Source organism: Monodelphis domestica, chromosome 4 (genome assembly GCF_027887165.1).
Source record: "Monodelphis domestica isolate mMonDom1 chromosome 4, mMonDom1.pri, whole genome shotgun sequence".
NCBI classification, from domain to species: Eukaryota; Metazoa; Chordata; class Mammalia; order Didelphimorphia; family Didelphidae; genus Monodelphis; species Monodelphis domestica.
Genome location: NC_077230.1, coordinates 384063960 through 384089150, shown reverse-complemented (window position 1 = coordinate 384089150; position 25191 = coordinate 384063960). Strand labels below are relative to the sequence as shown.

At 45.6% G+C, this 25191-nt stretch overlaps 1 protein-coding gene across 6 annotated transcripts in view; it reads right to left on the bottom strand.

The window, feature by feature from the left end:
- The window catches only part of ASAP3 (ArfGAP with SH3 domain, ankyrin repeat and PH domain 3), a 78848-nt gene that overhangs the window by 9521 nt on the left and 44136 nt on the right, over positions 1–25191 (bottom strand). For 3 of the 6 annotated variants that reach the window (XM_056795588.1, XM_056795585.1, XM_056795590.1), the window contains 15 exons: positions 24655–24740; positions 24132–24207; positions 22414–22500; positions 22059–22171; positions 19557–19626; positions 19084–19171; positions 17244–17292; positions 16778–16971; positions 15716–15849; positions 15533–15627; positions 14882–15059; positions 12834–12919; positions 12561–12676; positions 11574–11641; positions 11371–11478 (listed from right to left, as the gene is read on the bottom strand). In XM_056795588.1, coding sequence (XP_056651566.1) covers positions 11371–11478; positions 11574–11641; positions 12561–12676; positions 12834–12919; positions 14882–15059; positions 15533–15627; positions 15716–15849; positions 16778–16971; positions 17244–17292; positions 19084–19171; positions 19557–19626; positions 22059–22171; positions 22414–22500; positions 24132–24207; positions 24655–24740 — 1548 coding nt within the window. The remainder of the gene's footprint in view (positions 1–11370; positions 11479–11573; positions 11642–12560; positions 12677–12833; positions 12920–14881; positions 15060–15532; positions 15628–15715; positions 15850–16777; positions 16972–17243; positions 17293–19083; positions 19172–19556; positions 19627–22058; positions 22172–22413; positions 22501–24131; positions 24208–24654; positions 24741–25191) is intronic. The other 3 variants (XM_056795589.1, XM_056795587.1, XM_056795586.1) reach the window with 2 other exon arrangements.

Sequence of the window (25191 nt, the reverse complement as noted above, 5' to 3'; positions counted from 1 at the left end):
TCCTTTTTACCCTTAATCCTTCTGCCAACACTCAAACTTGGGGCAGTCCTGCCACTGGTCTTATCCATCCTTATTGCTAACCACAGGAAACTATTGGATAAAATCATGCCATGGTGCTACTACAAATTCAACAGAGCCAATCTCATTTGGGCCCTCACTGTTTTATTTTGTTTTTTTAGAATTGAAAAATTTTATTTAATGAATTGATTTAGAATATTTTTCCATGGTTACATGATTTGTGTTCTTTCCCTCCCCTCCTCCCTGCCCCATCCCCCAGCCAATGAGCAGTTCCACTAGGTTTAACATGTGCCATTGATCAAGACCTATTTCCATATTATTATTTGCACTAGGGTGACTGCTTAGAGTCTACATCCCCAATCATATCCCCATCGACCCAAGTGATCAAGCAGTTGTTTCTCTTCTGTATTTCTACTCCCACAGTTCTTCCTCTGGATGTGGATAGCGTTCTTTCTCATAAAGTCCCTCAGAAATGTCCTGATCACTGCATTGTTGCTAGTAGAGAAGTCTATTGCATTCAATTACATTCAATTGTGCCACAGTGTATCAGTCTCTGTGTACAATGTTCTCCTGGTTCTGCTCCTCTCACTCTGCATCACTTCCTGGAGGTTGTTCCAGTCTCCATGGAATTCCTCCACTTTATTATTCCTTTTAGCACAATAGTATTCCATCACCAACAGATACCCCAATTTGTTCAGCCATTCCCCAGACCAGGGACATCCCCTCATTTTCCAATTTTTTCCCACTACAAAGAGCACGTGGACCCTCACTGTTAACATGGCAGTCTTTTCATCCTTCCTGAGATGACTCCTCTATTCTATATATCAGCTGTTTCTTACCTTTTCTCCCTGGAAGCATCCTCAGCCACCCCTCTTAGCAAGTGACCTTAACTCTCACTTAACTCAGAAAATTAAGGTGATCCATTGTAGGTACCCTCCATTCTCCCCTATTCTGTACCTCAAAGACTCTGCAAGTCTCCACATGCTCTAGGCAGATGATGACGTGTCTTCCCCTCAGGTACCTGATCCATTTCCCTCCCTAACAGTTCTCTCCATTGATCACTTGGGGGGCTTATTTTTCTCCTTTTCTGCATGTACTCCACTTGCCCATATCCTTCTGCATATATAGCATCAAACCCGAATATATTTAGATGTTGACAATACACTCTCTCTATATTCCTGATAAGATCATTGATGACTCTTTTTAACTCTTTCTCCATATCTACTAACTCTCTTGTTCCAGCCCCCAAACAGCTAAGGTTCCCCTCCTCTTCCCAATCTTTATAAAACCTTCCCAACACTCTGCCATCCCCTCAGGCTGTCGTCCTATATCTTGCCTTCTTTTCAATGCTAAATTCCTAGAAACAGATGGCTATGGACATTCTGTCTGCTTCCTGTTTGACCCGTTGCAGTCTGGCTTTGATCCCACTGCTCTGCTTAAAATCAAGGCAGTGAGTGATCTCTGTTTTTTGAAACCCTTATCTTCTGTCTTAGAATCAATACTGAGGAAAATGGGTGTGGAAATTTGTGGTAATGTATAATTGATAATAAATGAATATTTTAAAAATCAATATTGAGTATTGGTATCAAGGCAGAAGAGAGGAAAGGGAGTCAAGTGACTTGTTCAGGGTCACAGAGCTAGGAAGTGTCTGAGGTCAAATTTGAACCCAGGACCTCCTGCCTCTAAGCCTGATTCAATCCACTGAGTCAGTCAGCTGTTCCTTCTCATACATTTTATTATAATCTTTCCACAGATGACTTGCAGATATATGTAGGTATTTAACTACAGTCTCTTCCTTGAGTCTTCCTTCAGACCCATATTACCAACTGCCTATTGGTCATTTCAAACTGGCCAAAGGATGTCTCTAAGACATCTCAAATTCAGCACATTCAAAACAGAAACCAGTTTCTCCCTCCTTCCCCCCAACCCCATCCTGTCCCAAGTTTCCCTGTGTTTCTGTTGAAGGCACCATCTTGGCTTCCTAGGTTGGTAACTTCATCATTATCTTCACCTCCTCCATGTCCCTCACCCCATGTATCCTAGCAGTTGCCAGATCTTGCTTTTTCTACCTCCATAAGAGCTCTCCTCCTCTGAAGTCATATATCACTTCACTTCAGACTCTCATCATCTCTTGCCTGGACTACTGCAATAGCCCAATTGGCCTTTTTGCCTCATCTTCCAGTTCATCCTCTATATTGGTACCAGAGTGTTTTTCCTAACTCAAAAAACGCCATGGCTCCCTATTGCCTCTAGGATCCAATACATATTTCTCTGTTTATCTTATCTTTTTTTTTTTTAAACTTTTTCCTTCTATCTTTGAATCAGTACTGTGTATTGGTTCCAAGGCAGAAGAGTGGTAAGGGCTAGGCAATGGGGGTCAAGTGACTTGCCCAGGATCACCCAGGTAGTGATTGAGGTCAAATTTGAACCCAAGACCTCCTGTCTGTAGGCCTGGCTCTCAATCCACTGCGGTACCTAGTGACCCTCTCTGTTTATCTTTTAAAGCCTGTCACATGTCCCCCACTTATCTTTTCAGCCTCAATAGGCATTACTCTTCATCCTGCAATCCAGCCAAAGTGGTCTTCTCTCCATTCTTCACACATCACATTCATCTCTTTTCTCCTTGCTTTTGCACTGACTGTTCCTCTGATCTGGAATGTGTTCCCTCTTAACAGTTTCCTCCTAGAATCTCTCACTTCCTTCAAGATTTGGCTTAAGCACCCCATTCTATATGAAGCCTTTCCTGATCCTCCCACTCAGTTCATTCCTCTTCCCCTTTAGGAACTCCCTACACATGAGCCCAGCACAAAAACCTTGTGTTTATTTGGCATTTTTACGGTATATGTTTATGTAACCAGGAATTAAACGGCACCCACAGAATTATCCTTCCTAATTCTGGCTGACCTTGGCACTTTGGCTCTTTGGGGATGAGGAAACCCTGGCTGCTTCCCCCAAAAGGGGGCTTGGGGTTTTGATATGAGAAAGCATTTCCTTATTAACTACAGAACAAGGAAGGTTGTAGGAACAGGAAGCTGCAGAGCTGGAAAGACCTTAGAGGCCATCAGATCCAACCCCCTTGTTTTACGGATGAAGGAACTAAGGCTGATCGGTGACTTCCCCCAGGGTCCCATAGCCAAAAAGTGTCCAAGGCTAGATTTGAACCTGAATTCCTGACTGCAAGCTGAGATCTCTATCCACTATGCCACTGAAGTGCCAAAAAAAGCCAACGACACTGTGGACGTTTAAAAAAAGAGAATGACTTCATCCCTGTTGTTCTTCTTCCTGGGATTCACCATGTGCCAAATGGCTCTTCTGGACAAGCCTGAGTGCAGGGTTAGGGTGGCTTCTTCTATAGTTCTTCTTTCCTGATCTCAAGTAAAAGCCCAAATCAGTCCCAAGATGGACAACACCCAAACACAGCTTTGTGAATTCAACAAGTTTTTAGATGTTGAGTCCTTTGTTTGGAGTAGACAGGAGACAAGGTTAGGACCTCTGGTCCTGACTACTTTGGTCTATTGACCACCAAGGAGAGATTGAGCCCCAAGCTCTGCCGGGCTTGTCAGAAAGCTTCTATCAAGGAGGAAAGGGGACAATTTGGACCTTATAATTTCAGAAAATGTATATTGAAAATTGTTATCACATGTAATTGGGAAAATAAAAAATTTAATTATTGAAATAATTTTATGTTCTGAATTACATGTAAAATGGTTATTATTACATGTAATTGGGAAAATAAAAATTTTTTAATAATTGAAAGATTTTGCTTTCCCAATTACATGTAAAATCGTTAACATATAATTGGGAAAATAAATGTTTTTAATTATTGAAAGATATTTTATTTTTTGAATTACATGTAAAATTTGTTAGTATGTGTAATCGGAAAAATACATTCTTTATTATTGAAAGATATTTTATTTTCCAAATTACATGTCAAAATTATTATTACATGCAATTTAGAAAATAAAATATCTTTAAATTAAAAAAAAAAGAAAATACTTATGATTTATCTCCCTGAATCAGCTGTTTTCCGGGTTATAAAAGGCACTCTACTTTCTTTAACAGTTCCTTGTGAGGTTGCTAGTGACTCAGTGGATAGTATTAGGCATGGAGTCAAGAAGACTTGAGTTCAAATCTGGCTGTAGACATTTACTGTTGTGTAATTGGAAATCTTGTGCCTTTGAACTACATTTCCCAGGAGTCCACTGGCTTCCTATCCTTACATGCTGATGTTGACAGGGAGCTAAATAGGTAAAAATAAGTAGGTAAATAGATAAAATAGCCAGGTCTTCCCTGGCTAGCTCTCTTTGCTTCCTGTCAGCTACTGTGGTGGAGTGAGCTATTTGAACAGGTAGATCACCCATGGGCATGTGGGTTTATTTTGGTACCTTTTTATTTTGTTACTTCTAGTGATCATTAATAAATCTTATAAAATATAACATTTGAAATGATTGTACATTAATTTAATTTTTACACTGTGGGACCTGGGCAAGTCACTTCCTTTCTATTTGTCTAAGTTTCTTCAATTGTAAAAAATGGGGATAGATAGTACATACTTCACAGGGTTGTTGTAAGGATGAATGAGATAGGTATAGCTAGGTAGCATAGAGGGTAGAAAGCCAGGCCTAGAGTCAGGAGGATCTGGGTTCACATCTGGCCTCAGACACTTCCTATCTATTTAACCCTGAGCAAGTCACTTGACTCTGTTTGCCTATCCCCTGCCTTCTGTCTTGGAGCTGTTAGTGAGGACAGTGGGGTGAGGGGAGTGGAGTCAAGATGGTGGAAAAGATACATGGACCCATCTGATTTCTACCAACCCCCCCCAAAAAAAAGCTATCATATAATGAATTCTGGAGCAGCATAACCCCAAAAAAGACAAGAGGAAGTAATGTTATAGCTCAAAACAACTTAGAAGGCCAGCACGATGGATCTAGTGCACTCTGGTAGAGATGGAGCCCAGTGGGCCAGAACAGGCCCCACTAAGGCAATAGGCCTTGGACACAGCTGAAGCAGCAGCCAAGGCTTCCGAGACTTTCAGTCACAGGTGGTAAGGGGGTGTGTGTCAGACAACAGCTCAGAAGTAGATTACAGGGATCCCTATGATGGCTCTGGGTGTGAGACTGTTGTTGCATTACCTATACACAGAATCAGGTTCACAGTCCTGGGGTGTCAGTTGTAGGGTGAGGAAGAGTACCAGCAGACACTAGTACTCACAGCCACAGGAGAGCAGGGGACTCTGGTCACAGTTCCAAGGGGTAAAAGAGTGCTTGGTGTTAATCACAGACCAGAGCACATGTGAGGAGAGTATTAAACACACCTCTCCTTACATAATACCACTTTGGGAGAACTGAAAGCAGATAGATCCCCATTGCCAGCTCTGACAAATGGCAAAAGAGGCAGAAAAATCCAATAAGAGAAGGACTTAATAAAAAGCAGAATTGGCCAAATAGAAAAAGATATACAAAAGTGCACTGAAGAGAAAATTTTCTTGAAAGACAGAATTGGCTCTTTGGAAAAAGAAGTACCAAAATTCACTGAGGAAAAAAACTCTTTACAAAGTTGAATTGGCCAAATGGAAAGGAGGTTTTCATTCAAGAAAATCATGCCTTAAAAATTAGAATAGGGAAAGTGGAAGCTAATGATTCCATGATAAATCAAGAAACAATCAAATAAAGTCAAAAGAATGAAAAAATAAAAGAAAATGTGAAATATCTCCTAGGAAAAAACAACTGACCTGGAAAATAAATCCAGGAAACATAATTTAAGAATTATTGGACTACTTGAAAGCCATGATCAAAAAAAGAGCTTAGATATCACCTTTCAAGAAATCATGATGGAAAACTGCCCTGATATTCTAGAAACCGAGGACAAAATAGAAATTGAAAGAGTCCACCAATCACCTCCTGAAAGAGATCCCCAGGGGCAGCTGGGCAGCTCAGTGGATTGAGAGCCAGGCCCAGAGATGGGGGGTTCTGGAATCAAATCTGGTCTCAGACACTTCCTAGCTGGGGGACCTGGGGCAAGTCACTTAACCCCAATTCCCTAGCTCTTCTTCTTCTTCTGTCTTGGAACCAATACACAGTATTGATTCTAAAACAGAAGGTAAGGGCTTAAAAAAAGGTACCCCCAAAGGATAATTCCTAGGAATATTATAGCCAAATCCCAAAATTGCCAGGTCAAGGAGAAAATATTGCAAGCAGTCAAAAAAAAATCAAGTATCATGGAACCACAGTCAGGATAACATAAAACTTAGCAGATTCTACATTAAAGGATCAGGGGGCTGGAATATATTCCAGAGGGCAAAGAAGCTGGAACTTCAACCAAGAATCACTTATCCAGCAAAAATGAGCATAATCCTTCAGGGAAAAAATGGGTATTCAATGAAACTGAGGACTTTCAAACATTCCTATTAAAAGACAAAAGATGTATAGAACATTTGACTCACAAATATAAGACTCAAAGGGTGCAGCTGGATGGCTCAGTGGATTGAGAGCTAGGCTTAGAGATAGGAAATGCTAGGTTCAAATTTGGCCTCAGATACTTCCTAGTTACTTGTGAGACCTTGGGAAAGTCTCTTAACCCCCATTGCCAGCCCTTACCACTCTTCTGCCTTGGAACCAATACATAGTATTGATTCTAAGACAGAAGTTAAGGGTTTTAACAAACAAACAAAAACAAAAACAAATATAAGACTCAAGAATCATAAAAAGGTAAACAGGAAAGAGCGATCAAGAGATCCAGTGAGGTTAAATTGTGTACACCTTACAGAGGAAGGTGATTCTTGTAATACCAAAGAACTTTGTCATCATACGGGCAGTTTGAAGGAGTATAAATAGATGGAGGGCAAGAGTGTGAGTTGAATATGTTTCAATGTTATAAAAAATTAAATTAAGGCATGAGAAAGAGAAATGTATTGGGAGGAGGGGAAAGGGAAAAATAGAATAGGGGAAATTATTGCACATAAAAGAGGCATGAAAGAACGTTCACAGTAGAGGGGAAGATGAGGGAGGTATGGAGGAAAGCTTGTGAACGATATTCTTTTCAAAACTGGCTCAATGAGGAAAGAACATAGACAATCAATTGGGTATTGAAAACTGTCTTAACCCTACACTAAAGTAGGAAAGGAAGGAGAGGTGGGTGATGGGGCTGATAGAAAATAGGGCAAATTAAATTGAAACAAATTTGAGGTACCACCTCACACCTAGAAGATTGGCTAATATGACAGCAAAGGAAAGTAATAAATGTTGGAGAAGATGTGGCAAAATTGGGACACTAATACACTGCTAGTGAAGTTGTGAATTGGTGGAACCATTCTGGAAGGTAATTTGGAACTATGCCCAAAGAGTTTTACAAGAATACCTGCCCTTTGATCCAGCCATGCCACTGCTGGGTTTGTACCCCAAAGAGATAATAAAGAAACATAAGTGTACAAAAACATTTATAGCTCTGCTCTTTGTGGTGGCAAAAAATTGGAAATTGAGGGGATGCCCTTTGATTGGGGAATGGCTGAATAAATTCTAAGTATCTGTTGGTGATGGAATACTATTGTGCTGAAAGGAATAATGAACTGGAGGAATTCCATGTGAATTGGAACAACCTCCAGGAATTGATGCAGAGTGAAAGGAGAAGAACCAGGAGAACAATGTACAGAGACTGAAACCTTGTGGCACAGTCAAATGCAATGGACTTCTCTGCTAGCAGCAATGCAATGACCCAGGACAATTCTGAGGGTCTTATGAGAAAGAACACTATCCACATCCAGAAAAAGAACTGTGGGAGCAGAAACATAGAAGAAAAATAACTGCTTGATCACATGGTTCGATGGGGATATGATTGGGGATGTAGACTGTAAACAATCATTCTATTACAAATATTAGTAATATGGAAATAGGTCTTGATCAATGATACATGTAAAACCCAGTGGAATTGCTCATTGGCTACGGGAGGGGGTGGAAGGAGGACAGGGAAAGAATACGAATCATGTAACCATGGAAAAATATTCTTAATAAATTAATTAAATAAAAATGAAAATAGGGCAAATTGGGGGAGGTGGAGGTGAGAAACTAAACAGGAATAAACAGGATGGGAAGTAATACACAGTAATAATAATGGTGCAAAAATTTTTTATAAGTCTCTATAATAAAGGCCTGATTTTTCAAATACATAGAGAAATGAGTTGAATATATAAGAATACAAGTCATTCCCCAATTGATAAATGGTTCAAATAATTAAAGATCTCTATAGTTATACAAAAAATGCTCTAAATTACTATTATTGAAAGAAATGCATATTAAAACTACTCTGAGGTACCACTCCACACCTATCAGATTGGCTATCATGACAGAAAAGGAAAATGACAAAACTTGGAGGGGATGTGAGAAAATTGAGATATTAACACACTGTTGGGGGAGCTGTGAACTGACTCAATCATTCAGGAGAACAATTTGGACCTTTGTCCAAAGAGCTATAAAATAGTACATACTCTTTGGCCCAGAAATGCCATTACTAGGTTTGTATCCCAAAGAAATAAAAAAAGGGAGGGGGAAAGGACCTACATATACACAAATATTTAAAGCAGTTCTTTTTTAGGGGGGCAAAGATTTGGAAAGGGAGAGGATATCTATCAATTGGGGAATGGCTGAGTAAGTTATAGTATGTGATTGTAATGGAATATTGTTGTACTGTAAGAAATGACAAGCAGGAGGAGTTCAGAAAATCTGGAACGATTTCCATGAACTAAAGCAGAGGGAAATATGCAGAACCAGGAGAACATTGTAAAGTGACAGGAATACTTTACAATAAATGGCTGTGAATAACAGTTATTCTCAGCAATATAGGGACCCAAAACTATCCCAAAGGATTCATGACAAAAAATGTCATCTACTTCCAAAGAAAAAGAACTGAGTTTGAATCCAGACCAAAGCAAATTTTTTTCACTTTAATTTTTTTAATTGAGTTTCCTTCAACAAAAGGATTAACATGGACAAATGTTTTATATGATTGAACATGTAAAATCTATTTAAGATAGCTTACCCTCTCAAGGGTGGTGGAGGTTTGGGGAAGGGAGGGAAGGAAAGAATGCAAGAATTAATATTCTTTGAAAAATGTTGGGGGCAGCTAGGTGGCTCAGTGGATTGAGAATCAGGCCTAGAGATGGGTGGCCATAGGTTTAAATCTAGCCTCAGACATTTCCTAGCTATGTGACCCTGGGTAAATTACTTAATCCCCATTGCCTAGCAATGGAACCAATACACACAGTATTCATTCTAAGATGGAATATAAGTTGTTGTTTTTTTAAGAAGAAAAATGTTGGAAGCCGTTTTGACATATAATTGGGGAAAAATAAAATAAAAACATAATGCTCCCCCAAAAGATTTGTTACTAGGACATAAAGTAAAAATTTAAAGAAAAAAGGATCAATGAGATATTTATAAAAACATTTAGCACAGCGCTTGGAATCTAGTTGGTGCTTAATAAATGCCTGGGCAGCTAGGTGGCAGAGTGGAGAGAGCATCAGGCCTGGAGTCAGGAAGACTCCTCTTCCTGAGTTCAAATCTGGCCTCAGATATTCACTTAACAAGCTATGTGACCTCAGACAAGTCACTAAATTGTATTTGCCTCAGTTTCCTCATCTGTAAAATGAGCTGGAAAAGGAAATGGAAAAATATTCTGATATCTCTACCAAGAAAATCCTCAATGGGGTCACAACGAGTCAGACAGGACCAAAACAACAGAGCAACAACAATAAATGCTGATTCCCTTCGCCTTCCACAGCTCCTCATATGGTCCATCAGGATCCTGACTGCCCTTCTCAAGATATTGTCGAGCTTGTTGGTGCCCTTCTTCATTTGGGGTGCCTAGAACTTAAAAAGAGTCCAGATGGGCTCTGATGAGGGCAGAGTACTTGAGGGGTTTAAGCATCTCCAAGCAGATGATTTTCCCTCATCCCTAATGTATCTAATGAGTTGACAAATCATCCCAGTTCTACCTGGGCAACATACTTCTCCTTTACCCTCTCCCTCAGCTCCTCCCTTTGGACGTCTCCTCATCCTCTCTTGCCTAGACCAGAGGTGTCAAACTCAAATAGATGAGGGGGCCACTTACCTGTAGGTATGGGTCCCTATCCACAGCAAGAGAATGTTAGTTGGGATGCAGTTCTGATGCACAATTCTTACTTTCTCCCCCCCCCCATAATCCTTTAGTATTAATTCTAAGACAGAAGAGTGGCGAGGGCTAAGCAAACTTGGGGTACACCTAGGAAGTATCTGAGCTCACATTTGAGACACTTTCTGATGGAGGACCACTTAACCATCCATTCTAGGGGAATTAGACTTAGAAAAACATACTTATTTCTATAAATTTCTTATTTATTTATTTTCTTATATTATTTATTATCTTTTTATTTATGATATATTTATTATTTTAAACTATTTAAATTTAATACCATTATTTTATTAATATTCTTATTTACTGATTATTTTTATTATTTTATATTTATATATATTTTATTAATATGCTAACATAAAAGCAGGTAGGAACTACCTGCTTTTAATCTGGTTCAGGCTATCCTCAGGAGTATTCTGGGCCACAAGTGGTCCCCCCCACTTGGTTGCTATCTCTGGCCTAGATTATTGTAATCATTTTCTCATCGATCTCCATGATTCTTGTCTCTCCGCTTTTTCAATCCAGCCTTCACATCACTGCAAAAATAACATTCCTAAAGCACCTACCATGGCCTGCTCAAAACATTTTCTTGGTTCCCTTTTGCCTGGATGCTAAAAATAAAAAGTCCACGCCCTGGCCTTTAAAGCCTTTCATCGCCTGGCTGCCACCTCCAGCCTCCGGGTGATCTGCTCTCTTTTCTCTGTGTAATAGCCTGACCCCATGTCTCTCCTGCTTCCTGGCGTGGGGACGCTTTCTGGGCTGGGATCTTCGGCCAAAGGTCAGGAGAAATGGAAGAAGGAAGTGAAGAAGGAAGGAATGAGCCACCCAAAAAGATGACTCCAGGGGAGGAAGGAGAGGTCTCGGGGATCAGAATTGAGCAGCTTCATCCGTGGTAAGAAGAGAAAATCTGAGGTTTAAGTCCCAGAACCAGAGCCACGGAAGCCTCTCTCTAAGGATAACCGGAGAGAATTAGCTGGGAAGAAGTTCTGAGGCACAGTTCTCTGGATGGGACACTTAATGATGGCGGACGACGTCACCGTCTAGTCTAATGGACCAACTGGAAGGCAGAAGGCAGAAGGCAGAGGGAGATGGACCTCTTCCCCCTTTGCAATCCTCAGCAGTCCAATGGCCCAGAGGGTCCCTGATGGGGGGAGGGGAGGGAAAGGGGCAAGGAGGGAAGCAGGGGCTCACCTTGTCATCTTCCTCCTCCTCGCTCTCGGATCCGGGGTCCACGGAAACCCCCCAGGGATAGTCTATGTGGAATGGGAGGAGGAGGCTCCCAGCCTGGGCCTGTTCCAGCTGTCACCGAGCCAGAGGGGAGAGGGGTGGTTGGTCAGAGAGAGTGCCAAGAAGGGTCCTGGCCCAGCCCAGCCCAGTCCTGGCCTCTCACTCACCAGGTCTTCACACTCTTTGTGCTTATTCTTCCGGGCCACTTCCAAGGCGGTATCACCATCGTCGTTCACTGTGGGAGGGTCACAGATCATTTTATTGAACCACAATAATGCGTGGTTGAAAATATATATTTTTTAAACCACGACCTTTTGTCTTAGAATAGACACTCAGTATTTTCTCTAAGGCAGAAAAGTGGTGAGGGCAAGGCAATTAGGGTTAAGTGACTTGTCCAGGGTCACACCGCTAGGGCCAGAACTGGATAATAGCACTTAAAGGTTTAAAACAATCACTTGGTCATTCCATTGCAGTTTTAATACTTCAGGTATTAAAGGCAAGACTTAATCTAGTTCTTAAATCCAGGCTCAGTTTTTTATCTATTATACCATGATGCCTCTTGCCCCATTTTTGAGATGAAGAAATAGAGGAAGAAACTTAACAAAGGTGACTTGCTCAATATCAAACAGTAAGATCAATTACATGTATAACCAAGTTGAATGGCTTGTCCACTCTGGGAGCGGGGAGGGAAGAGGGGAGGGAGACACCATGAATCATGGAACCATGGAAAACTTATGTGGAAATTTGTTACTGGAATAAAATAAAGAAAAAATAATAATAACTAAATGAATGAATGTTTAAAAATAAAAAGTTGGGGCTTAAACCCGGAATTCACGCCGCTGCCTGCTCTTTCCCCACACTGAGAGAGTGGCCAGAGAATGCCATGGAAGAGGCCTTTAAGTTCCCTTCCAGAGGGTCCTGGGTTCAAATGTGACCTCAGACACTTCCTAGCTGGGTGACCCTGGGCAAGTCACTTAACCCCCATTGCCTAGCCCTTACCGATCTTCTGCCATAGAACCAATACCCAGTATTGATTCTAAGATAGAAGGTGAGGGCTAAAAAAAAAAGATTCCTTCCAACCCAAAGAATAAGCAGGAATGGGGTGCAACATGGAGGCAGGGCCTCTCCTTCGTGCCTGGAGGTCGAAGCCTCACCTGTGCCCACAGAGGCTCTCCCTTTGAGCAGCAGCTTGAGGCAGTCTGGCTGGTTGTGCAGGGCCCCGAGGTGCAGAGCCGTGTTCCCGTCTGGGGCCTTGGCATCCACGTGGCCTCTGTGGGGAGAAGGTGGGTGGCTGAGGTCAGAGAGGGGAAAGGGCAGATGCCAAGGAAGGGAAGAGAGGAGGAAGAGAAGCTACTGCGCAGAGGATGGGGAAAGGAGAGTCAGAAATGGGAAGGGGGCTAGGGAGACGGGGAGGGATCACTTCTCACCCATTCTGGATGATGAAATCCACCAGGGGCAGGGAGGCCTGGTCAGCAAGGCGGATGGCCAGGTGCAGAGCGAGCTCTCCGGATGTCTAAAGACACCATTCAAACTGGTGAGCCCTCTTGCCACAACTGCCCCCCCCTAACCCAAAGCAGCCCTGGATAGGGCTTTGCTTCCTCTCCAGTGAGGTTCCCCAAAGAGTCTGGGAAAGGCTGAACCTGGGGACCAAGGCTGAAAAGTTAAACCTGAGCCTCTGTTGGGAAGGGAATGGGGTTTCTACTGGGATTGAGGGACCCCAGCCATGCCCGTGAGGAAGTTCAATCAGACTCTGTTCTTCAACCTCTAACATTTCTGTTCTAATGTTCTATGTCCTCAGGTCCCTTGAAGCACTGACAATCTGTAAACTCTCTTCTAGCTCTAATAGTCTGTGATCTAAAGGTTCTCTGGCATTCCCAGTTATGTTCTAAACTTCTTCCTAGCTTTCAAATCTGATATTCTCTGTTCTAAGATCCCTCCCAGCTCTGACATTCTCTGTTCTAAGGTCTCTCCCAGCTCTGACATTCCCTGTTCTAAGGTCCCTCCCAGCCCTCACATCCTCTGTTCTAAGGTCTCTCCCAGCTCTGACATTCTCTGTTCTAAGCTTCTCTCCCAGCTCTGACATTCTCTGTTCTAAGGTGTCTCCCAGCTCTGACATTCTCTGTTCTAAGCTCTCTCCCAGCTCTGACATTCTCTGTTCTAAGGTCCCTCCCAGCTCTGACATTCCCTGTTCTGAGGTGTCTCCCAGCTCTGACATTCTCTGTTCTAAGCTCTCTCCCAGCTCTGACATTCTCTGTTCTAAGGTCCCTCCCAGCTCTGACATTCCCTGTTCTAAGGTGTCTCCCAGCTCTGACATTCTCTGTTCTAAGGTCTCTCCCAGCTCTGACATTCTCTGTTCTAAGGTCTCTCCCAGCTCTGACATTCCCTGTTCTAAGGTCTCTCCAGCTCTGACATTCTTTGTTCTAAGCTCTCTCCCAGCTCTGACATTCTCTGTTCTAAGGTCTCTCCAGCTCTGACATTCTGTGTTCTAAGGTCTCTCCCAGCTCTGACAGTCTCTGTTCTAAGGTCTCTCCAGCTCTGACATTCTGTGTTCTAAGGTCTCTCCCAGCTCTGACATTCTGTGTTCTAAGGTCTCTCCCAGCTCTGACACTCTCTGTTCTAAGATCCCTCCCAGTTCTGACATTCCCTGTTCTAAGCTCTCTCCCAGCTCTGACATTCTCTGTTCTAAGGTCTCCCAGCTCTGACATTCTGGGTTCTAAGGGCCCTTCTTAATTCCTAGTATCCTATGTTCTAACTTCTTCTGCTCTCTTAATCAGTGCTCCCTCATGCTTGCTTCTAAGTCCTCTCCTCTTCTCTCCTTCCCCATTCTTCTCCCTAGAAGAGCTCCAATTTCAGATTTCCATTATCATTTCTATTTGGAAGAACCTCGAATCTACCTTTCCAGCCCTGACCTCTTCCTAAATCTCCGTCCTGAATTTCCAGCAGGGTTTCTACCTGAAGGTCCTGCCTACACCTCAAATTCTGCCTGCCCAGCACAGCTTTCAACTCCTCACCAACACTAGCTCCCAAGCTCTGACTTCCTTCTTTCAGTGACTATGAGCCCCACATCCCAGGCTGTGTGAGCTCTTTTCCCCAAGTCCAAACAAACCATTACATTCTCTGCCACAGACTCCATTCCAGTGATCCCAGGATCCTCCCTTTCCCAAGAATTCATCACTCTCTCTTCTACCTCCATACATGGTTCCCGCTTCTCAAATACTTCTCCATTCTCCAAGGTCTGATTAACATCCTGCTTCCTCCAAGAAGCCTTCTGTGATTGCCTCAGCCCTTCCTGATTTTTTCCCTCCACTATTCAGTGCCAGGGTCATACTAAGTGATGAATAACTATTCCTTGGGTCATTTAACTTTTCATTGGTTTTCCCAGGCATCACAGAATAAGGTTATATCTTGTGGTGGAGGGAGAACAAGGGATGGTTCAAGGTGGAAGGAAAGCAAGAAACAGGGAGGAGGCTCCCACCTGCCCATCTGGCCGGGGCAGTGGCTGCCCAAAGTCCAGGCCATTGGCAAAGGCTTCCAGCACGGCTGGGAGGTCCCGGTTGCAAATTGCTGTCCAGAGCCTGTGGGGCTCATACCCGCCTCGGCAAGCAAACCTGTGTTCCACATACTTGGCAACAATGTAGTTTCTTCGGGTGTTCCTACAAGACACAACCCCCCCCCCCCCAAGAAGGAGCTGTTGAGGTCTGAGAGCAGATCAAAGTATGCCTTTTCCACTTTATTTCCTTTTTGAGATTTCTATTGTCTGTGTGATATGTGTCTTCTATCACGATATGAGTGAAATGGAAATATGTATCGCATGAAGTAGGGGTGTAAGCTATAAGGTATTATTTACCACCTCGGGGAGAGAGGACGGGGAAAAAATAAAAATTCTAGAAAATAATTGTCAAAAATTATTTCTATATGTAAGTGAAAAAAAAGGAAATAAAAAGGAGAGAGTCCCCCACCCCAGGACCTTTAGACCCGGGCCACATAACCTTTCCTGAATCCCCCCATCAGAGCCCCTGGGATGTGAGACCCTCTGTGCCCCCGAGGGGGGCGAAGACCCTCCCCCAACAGATGCCCCCCCCAAGGCTGGTATTCCCCTCCCCTGCACACGCTGGAGGCTACTCACATGTCACTCTCACTCGAGGGTTTGGTGGCACCATTCAGGCCGAGCTGGGCTTCCATAATCTCATTGAACTGCGTATTTCCAATGCCCACAGCCAGCTGTACGTGAGGAGGGGACGGGCCTCGTCAGGCCTCTTGCCTCAGGATGCCCCCCTCCCCAAGGTCCTCACCCTGCGCCAGCACTCACCAGCAGCTCTGTGGGCCCCAACACATCCAGGGTGAGCGACTGGATCCGGGAGAAGCGCACACCGAGTTCCCGGTGCACGCCTGAGCACTGGATGCAGGTGAGGATGCCCAGGTTGGTGCTGAGCCATGTGGGGTCTGGAAGGAAGAGCAGCATCTACATTGGGGGCTTCTCTGGGCTCCCCTCTACATGCCGCCTTTCCAGCCTACCTCCAGGCCTTTCCTCTCCCTCTTTCCTAGCCCCAGACTATGTTGCCCGGAGACAGATACAAAGACAAGGCACTCCCTGCCCTGGATGAGCTTCCATTCTGGCGTCAGACACCACTGGCCAAGCCCTTGTGAGGCCCCAGCAGCCGAGGCACAGGGAAGGGAGCCTCAGGGAAGCTGGAGCGGGGGCTGCGCTCTGAAGGAATCTAAGGGTCTGACAGGCAGATGGAGAAAGGGTGTGAGGCCTGGGCCCCAGGCATGCCAAGGGGCCAGGCTGGAGGAAACAGAACAAAAGCTACTCTGGCCAAACTGTAAAGTGTGTGAAGAGGAAACCAGAAGAGGGAGGTGAGCGCAAGGCTCTAAGGAGCTTCGAAGGCTCGATGCGAGAGCCGGTCCTCTGGCCTGTTTAAAAAGGCTCTTACCTTCCATCTTAAACAGAAGAGCAAGGGTAAGGCAGTGGGGGTTAGTGGAGTGACTTTTTGGGGGGTCACCCAACTAGGAAGTGTCTGAGGCCAGATTTGAACTCAGTTCCCTCTGGCACCCTATCCACTGTGCTTCCATCCTTCCAGTCTTAACCTGTTAAATTCTTCCCCATCCTTTAAAGCACCCTCCAAATGTGGTTTCCTCCAGGAAGCCTTCCATGGTCCCTTCTGTTGGTTGCAATGACCTTCCTACAGGTTCTACCACAGTTGGCCTCTCTGCAAGGGACTGTTTGTGTCCATTAGAATTAGCTATGCACATCCCCATGTGGTCTCTGCCCTAGAGTCTAAGCATTCTAGTTGCTTAATAAATATTTATTAAATTTAATTATTCCCCTTCAATACACCAGACATACATGCCACGCTCCATCCCTGCTTACCTGATGCCCCACAGTCGCAGCAATAGCCATTCCCAGGTCTGCCTTTGATCTCAGCAATAACCAGCCTGGTGAGGTCCCGAAGGTCCCCATCCAGCCCAGCCCCTCCTGGGTTCCCTTGAAGCCCACCTCCCGATTCTCCATGGAAGGCACTGCTCAGGGCCTCATCTTTGCTGTTCTGTAACACGGACACCCACCTGGAGGAAGAAACCAAGGTAGTGGCTATCCCTAAGGGAAGCAGAGTCAATTCCAAGGTGGTGACACACTCGGGAAGGACGACTGTGCTGCCCGAGCTGGCCCTGACCCAGCCTCGGGGATGGAGAACTGAGCAACAGCCCCTTTCTCTGGACACAGCAGCACACCCAGCTCCCTCAGAGTCCCCCGGGAACCCCAGGACCTGCCCTGAGAAAAATGGAAGGAAAAAGGGGGAGAAGGCAAGGAGCCAGAGCAGGGACCCCCGGGCACTTACGCCTCACACTCATGCTCATCCTCAGCCTGAAAGTGGTACGTCCGGTTATCTACAGGGAAAGGAGAGAAAGGAGGAGGGAAGGGGGCCACCGATTTTGTAAAAGTCCCTTCTCCTTTCCAGGCCTCAACCTCTTTCCCAGGAAAACAAAGCTTTTAGACTAGATCATGCCCAAGGCTTCTCTCTGCTCTGACACCCTGTTCTAAGGTCTCCTCTAGCTCTGACAGTCTCTGTTCTAAGGTCTCTCCCAGCTCTGCCATTCCCTGTTCTAAGGTCTCTCCCAGCTCTGCCATTCCCTGTTCTAAGGTCTCTCCCAGCTCTGACATTCCCTGTTCTAAGGTCTCTCCCAGCTCTGACATTCCCTGTTCTAAGGTCTCTCCCAGCTCTGACATTCCCTGTTCTAAGGTCTCTCCCAGCTCTGACATTCCCTGTTCTAAGGTCTCTCTCTCCCAGCTCTGACATTCCCTGTTCTAAGGTCTCTCCCAGCTCTGACATTCCCTGTTCTAAGGTCTCTCCCAGCACTGACATTCCCTGTTCTAAGGTCTCTCCCAGCTCTGACATTCCCTGTTCTAAGGTCTCTCCCAGCTCTGGCATTCCCTGTTCTAAGGTCTCTCCCAGCTCTGACATTCCCTGTTCTAAGGTCCCTCCCAGCTCTGACATTCCCTGTTCTAAGCTCTCTCCCAGCTCTGACATTCTCTGTTCTAAGCTCTCTCCCAGCTCCGACATTCTCTGTTCTAAGGTCTCTCCCAGCTCTGACAGTCTCTGTTCTAAGGTCTCTCCCAGCTCTGACATTCCCTGTTCTAAGGTCCCTCCTAGCTCTGACATTCTCTGTTCTAAGGTCTCTCCCAGCTCCGACATTCTCTGTTCTAAGGTCTCTCCCAGCTCTGACAGTCTCTGTTCTAAGGTCTCTCCCAGCTCTGACATTCCCTGTTCTAAGGTCTCTCCCAGCTCTGCCATTCCCTGTTCTAAGGTCCCTCCTAGCTCTGACAGTCTCTGTTCTAAGGTCTCTCCCAGCTCTGACATTCCCTGTTCTAAGCTCTCTCCCAGCTCTGCCATTCCCTGTTCTAAGGTCCCTCCTAGCTCTGACATTCCCTGTTCTAAGATCCCTCCCAGCTCTGACATTCTCTGTTCTAAGGTCCCTCCCAGCTCTGACATTCTCTGTTCTAAGGTCTCTCCCAGCTCTGACAGTCTGTTCTAAGGTCTCTCCCAGCTCTGACATTCCCTGTTCTAAGATCCCTCCCAGCTCTGACATTCTCTGTTCTAAGGTCTCTCCCAGCTCTGACATTCTCCGTTCTAAGGTCCCTCCCAGCTCTGACAGTCTGTTCTAAAGTCTCTCCCAGCTCTGACATTCCCTGTTCTAAGGTCTCTCCCAGCTCTGACCTTCTCTGTTCTTCTAGTCCTCACACTGTCCATTCTCAGCCTTCCCTGACTACCCAGACATAGGTGACCTCTCCCTCCCCTGGCCTCCCCTAACACTTTTTACTCCTTTGGGTTTATGACAGTCACTCAGTATTTTTTACAATTTGCCTTCCATTATAGTAATTTGTGCTGCTGCTTTTTGGATCCTCTGTTGGGCGGTAAGGTCTCTTTAGGCAGTGCCTCTGCCTCATTTATTCCTGAACCCCTTCACGGGGCTGGGCAGGGTCCTTGCACATAGCAGGGCTTCACTAAATCCTTGATGAATGAAGCTGGATGCTCTGGGAGTTCCTCTGGGCCCCCTGGAATGGGACTCTGTCTATACTTGTCTTAATCTTGTTTGGGAAGGAAGCCTGGAGGCCAGGGCAAGATGCCTCTGCCTGGATTTGGGGAGTCGGGGAGGAAGAATAAGGCAGCCATTACTCACGGGTCACTAGGTCAAAACACTTCTTCTCCTCCACACTAGGCCTCACTTGGCAGGTCAGCAGGGTCAGCTTCACGGGGGGCCGATTGATCTGTAAAAATGGGTAAATGGGAAGAGAAGAGAAATAAACGAGGAGGGCAGAATCCCTTGGCATGAATATATTCAGCTTCTCTAGGACAAACACTTCTTTCTCAGGCCTCAGGTTCACAGGACCTCTTGGGTCCTCAGTTTCCCCATCTGTCAAACAGGTTAAATTCTCTCCACCACCTCCCACCCTTACCCTTGCCTGGCTACAATGCGAGTCCAGCCTCTGGGCCAATGGGATTGGGAATAGGTCCCTATTAGACTTACCAGGAAAGATGAGGGCTTGCCGTTTGGCCCATTTTTTCTGCTCAGACCCACCCGTCATAGTGACTACGGCCATTCACCTTCCCCAGGAAAGTGGCCACATTGGCCCCAAACCCTTGGCCTCTCACCGTGCTGTGAGAGATGGTCAGGCAACCATATTTGACTCCACATTTCCTCTTCTGCCAAACTCTCCGAATTCTGGGGTCCAAAGGGAGAAAGAGTCAAGCCCAGGATCACAACTGGAGCCACTACTATCAAAGACCATCTTCCAGGGAAGAAAGAGCCATGCCAGGTCCATGCCGGTCCCTGCTGGGCTTCCTTACCCCAGAGTACAAGAGCCCCCATTTTTGGTGGGTTAGGGGTATGGACACAGTCCTGGCTGTCAGGTGTAAAAATTAAATTATATCTCTAATAATAAAATATATTATATTTTGAGAGGTTTATTAAGGATTATTAGAAAATCAAGGAATAAAGAAGATACAAAATAAAAACCACGCTTAGCTTACTTGCTACATCATTGCAATGGAAGGGAAGAGCATGGTAGGTGTTACTGCCAGTAAAATACTAATTGTGATCTCGCCCAGGTGGAGACTCAGGTGAGATTATAGGGAATTCTGGGAAATACCAAGGACTTCTGGGGATTGAAGTCTGGGGTTCACATCTCCATTTTTACACAGGGGACATCTAGGTGGAGAGAGGAGACACAGTCCTGTCCTAGGAAAATCCTAGATGTGGGAGGGAAACATGGTTCCTGCTCTAACCCAGCCCCTTCCTTTACGGAGCCTCCCGTTCAAGAGGGGAGACATAATCTCTACCCTCAGGGAGACGCCATGCTGTAGGGTCCTCTCCTGTCTGCAGCCTCAGGTCTGAAAGGGAGGCAGGACCAACATCGGACCTGTGTTACCAGTTAGGGGCCCATCAGGACAACAGCCAACTGGCAAACTCCCATGGGTGGGTACACTCAGATTTCTTTTGTTCAGACCAAAAGTCCATGGCTGAACAGGTTATCTGCCCGTGTCGCGGCTGGGGAATTTTCCTTGTTAATACTGATTAATTCATAATCCCTAAAGTCCCGTCTAAAATGCCATCTTCTACAGGGATCTACTGCCTTCTGTCCGCACGCAGCTTATTTTCTAGTTTTCTTCATGTTGCCTTCCCTAACAGATTGTGAGCTCCTTGAGGGCAGGGAGGATCTTTGCCGTTCTCTCTCTGTCTTTCTAGCACTTAGCACAGTTTGGCACATACCTTCCTTCCTTAGTACAGTGTCTGGCACCTAGAAGAAGGCTCTTAGTAAATGCTTATGAACTGACTGACTGATTAACCAACTAAAGAGCTAGAGTAGCAACACAGCCAGAGAACTGGCCTCAGAACCAGAAGGACCTGGTCCCAAATCCTGTGTCAGTCCCAGAATGGCTGAGTGACTCTAGTCCTGCCACTTACACTCTAAGCAGTTTGCTAGGTTGCAAGGAGGGTGCCCACTAGCATTGCTGAAGAGAATTCCCTCCTCTGGAAGTTCCCCTTTCCCGTGAAATCCCAGGCCGGCCCCCATTTCTAACCCAGGGCTTAAAGGTTCACAAAAGACTTTTCTCATCACAGCCCTGTGAGGTAGATCCTACAGGGATCACTTTTTCCATTTTCCAGGGGAAAATGGAGGAAACTAAGATGCTAAAAGGATAACCCTAGACACACAGCTGGTCATGATCAGAGGCAGGGTTGGAAACCAGGGCTTCCTCACTCTATCTACAATGGTATGTGGCCTCCTCTCTGAGTTAGTTCTTTTCTTCCTTCCTTCTTTCTTTCTCTCTTTCTCTTGAGTCTTTCTTGCCTTTATTTTTCTCCTTCTCTTTCCTTCCTTCTTCCTTTTTCTTTCTCTTTTCCTCTTTCTTCCTTTCTCTTTCCCTCTCTTTCTTTTTCTTCCTTTCTCTCCATTCTTTCTTGTCTTTATTTTTCTTCTTTTCCTTCCTTCCTCCCTCCCTCCCTCTTTTCTTTCTTTCTTTCTTTCTTTCTTTCTTTCTTTCTTTCTTTCTTTCTTTCTTTCTTTCTTTCTTTCTTTCTTTCTTTCTTTCTTTCTTTCTTTCTTTCTTTCTTTCTTTCTTTCTTTCTTTCTCTTTCCTTCTTTATTGTATGTGTTTTTAATTAATATTTAATTCCTCCCAATTACATGTAAGAATAATTTTTGACATTCCTTTTTTTTTTTCAATTTTGAGTCTTTCGGTCTGTTTTTTCATCTCCAATTGAACTAACTGACTCCTAAGGACCCTTCTAACTATAAAACCTGGGGCCAGTGTTACGATGTCCCTGAGATGCAGAGTCAGGTCCTGCCTCTAAGTCATACTTGCTCTGATCCTGGGCAAACCATTCCACTCTCCTGGGTCCAAGGAAACTCCCCATGACTATAAATCGGGCTCAAGGCATCTACCTGCACCCCTGGATGGTTCCTATATCCAGGACATCGCAGGTCTGAGTTTTTTTAACCATCATTTCCCTGGGGTCCCAGAGCTGCTACAAGTCACCCCAGCAGGTCTATTCATGGCGGCCTCTTGCCCCCACACACCCTAATTTCATTGTAACTCCGCTGACCATCAGTGCAAAGTCAGGCAGCAGAGCCCTGCTCTCCAGCACAAACTCACCCGTCACTCTTCTTGTACAGAAAGCCCGATTTCTCTGTCCCAAATTGCTTATTCCCTTGATGTTGGTGGATGCTGTAGCCACCCCCAGAGTTCTTCCGACTTGAGTTTTCCTGCTTGGAGTCACCCAAAGGCCAAAGGTTAGAGGGCTCAGGGAGGGCCGTTGTTGGGGTGGGGGGAGGGGAAGGGGGTCTTGGCCTGGGGAAGCCTCCTTGGGGGATGGGGAGGCCGTTTCACTTGCAGTTGGTTATTCACTGGGACAGTGGCTCATTCAGGAGGGCCCTGGCTGTTTCTGGGAGGGGGTACTGCAGGGGGGGAGTGGGGGAGGTCTCAAGAGCTCTCAGCTCAGGGGCCTGACCTCTCTGCTCTCCAGCTGCAGGGCACCCCGGAGAGAGTCCCGGATCTGTGTGAGCTTCTGAATGTCCTCCTCATGGGCCTGGTGCAGCTGGGGAGGGAAGAAGCCAGGCAGCAGCTGCCAACCCCAGCCCCTGCTCCCACCACCGTGGCAGCTGCTGCTGCTGCCTGGAGCCTGCACAAGGGCTGGCCTCACCGTGTCCATGGGGAGAAGCTCCCCTGTGGATAAGGGCTGCACTAATGTACTTAGTGAGCATACAGGGAGTATGCTATAGAGAGGGGGCTCGCAGAGATTTCTCGTGTGCACGGGGGCCAGGTGTATCACATTCACTGTATACTGCATGGTTTTCCAGGCAGAGGAGCCAGGTTCATCTTTCCCTCTCTTCCTTTATCCTTCCCTCCTTCTCTCTCTCTAGCCATCCTTCCATCCATCCATCACTTTCTTCTTCCCTTTCTTTCTACCTCACTCCATCCATTTTTCCCTTTATCCCTCCCTCCCTCTATCTATCCTAAATCCATCTCTCCCTTCCTCCATTCTTCCCTCCATCCCTCCCTCTATCCATCCTACATCCATCTCTCCCTTCCTCCATTCTTCCCTCCATCCCTCCCTCTATCCATCCTACATCCATCTCTCCCTTCCTCCATTCTTCCCTCCATCCCTCCCTCTATCCATCCTACATCCATCTCTCCCTTCCTCCATTCTTCCCTCTCTCCTTCTATCCATCCTACATCCATCTCTCCCTTCCTCCATTCTCCCCTCCCTCCTTCTATCCATCCTACATCCATCTCTCCCTTCCTCCATTCTTCCCTCCCTCCCTCCTTCTATCCATCTTACATCCATCTCTCCCTTCCTCCATTCTTCCCTCCCTCCCTCCCTCTATCCATCCTACATCCATCTCTCCCTTCCTCCATTCTTCCCTCCATCCCTCCCTCTATCCATCCTACATCCATCTCTCCCTTCCTCCATTCTTCCCTCTCTCCTTCTATCCATCCTACATCCATCTCTCCCTTCCTCCATTCTCCCCTCCCTCCTTCTATCCATCCTACATCCATCTCTCCCTTCCTCCATTCTTCCCTCCCTCCCTCCTTCTATCCATCTTACATCCATCTCTCCCTTCCTCCATTCTTCCCTCCCTCCCTCCCTCTATCCATCCTACATCCATCTCTCCTTTCCTCTATTCTTCCATCCCTCCATCCATGTAGTCATCCATCCATTCATTTTACTACCATTTTAGGAAGGAAACCCACCATGTTTACCTTGCTAATAATACCCAGGCTCTATCCCCATGTTCTTCCTCCTCCTTCTTGGCTAATGCTTTGCCACCTTGGAGAACCCTTCACCCAGATGCCCTCTTCTTGACCCCAGTGATGTTTCTCCTCTCTCTCCTTCTTGCCTACAGCATTATCCCTGCTTTTCACATGGGCTGGGACTGTCTTTCTCTCTGCTTGTATTTATATTTTTAGTGCTTAGAAAAATGCCTAGCATTCAATAAGGTATTAATAAATGCTTGCTGACCTGACTTGTCTTTCCCCATTGGCGTGTAAGCTTCTTGAGAGTAGGAACTCTCATGTTTGCTTGATGTCTTGGCACATAGGAAGTGCTTTATAAATGCTCCATCCATCCATTCATCCAACCATCCTTATTCCATCCATATTTCCATCCATCCATCCACTTATTCAACAATGGCGGTTGACTATTTACCTCTAGGGGTTATAACTTACCGAATGCACTGAGGCTGCCAATTTCTCAATGAAGGGAGACAGGCTTTGAGCTGCCTTCCAGCCATCTTGGAAAAAGCTAAAGGTTTTCAGAGGGAAAAGGAGGGAAGGACAGACAGGCAAACAGATGGATGGACAAAAGGAGAGATGGAGATCAGAGGGGAAAAATGAGGGTGACTTAGAGGATCATGGAGGACCTCGGACATAGGAATACCTCACCCTGGCCCACCCCAATTTGACACAGAGATGGAAGGGAAGGAGCAGAGCTCACCATACTTAAGGACACAAGGGAAAGCCAGGGACTATTCAAGGGCACACCTTGACCCCCCACAGCCTCAGTCTCCATCCCCAGAACTGCTGGCTGGCTAAAGATATCTGGAACAGATTTACTGGGTCGTGACCCAACCAAGAGGGGCTTCAGATCTCAGGCTTCCAATCCCTTCCTAGGGCCAGAGCATGGAGGGGGCCCAGAGTATGGGGTCTGGATAGAAAGAGGGGAGGATTTGGGCTTGTTCTGAACACCTACTTTTGCTGGGCATGGAAGAATTTAATGAGGCTCTGCAGGAAGTCAGGACCTTGCTTCATCTGGCTCTCACTGGCTTTGAGCAGGTACTAAGGGAGAGGGGGGATGGAGAGACATTAACCAGAGTGCTTTGCTCCCTCACCTTTGCCCTCTTCCCATTCCTACTCTGTCTGGCTAGAGTAATTGCCTAGAGGGGTAGGCCTGAGAAGGAGGGGGGCCTGGAGAGATGGAAAAGTGGAAAGAGCTCTGCTCTTGGAGCAAGAAGCTTGGGTTTGAATCTTGGCCCAAACATTTACTAGCTGTTTGACTTTGGACAAGTCATCCCCCCTCCCTTTATAAGCTTTAGCTTCCTCATCTCTAAAATGAGGATAGTAACATTTGTATGACCTACTTTGTAGAATGGCTATAATTTTTTCTTTCTTTTAAAAAAAACCCACTTTTCTGGATATAAAGCAAACACAGATAAACATAAGTTACCCTTCTTATTCCTAGAGATGATTATTCTAGCATAAAGTCTTGGAACAACAGGCTCCCTGAGGC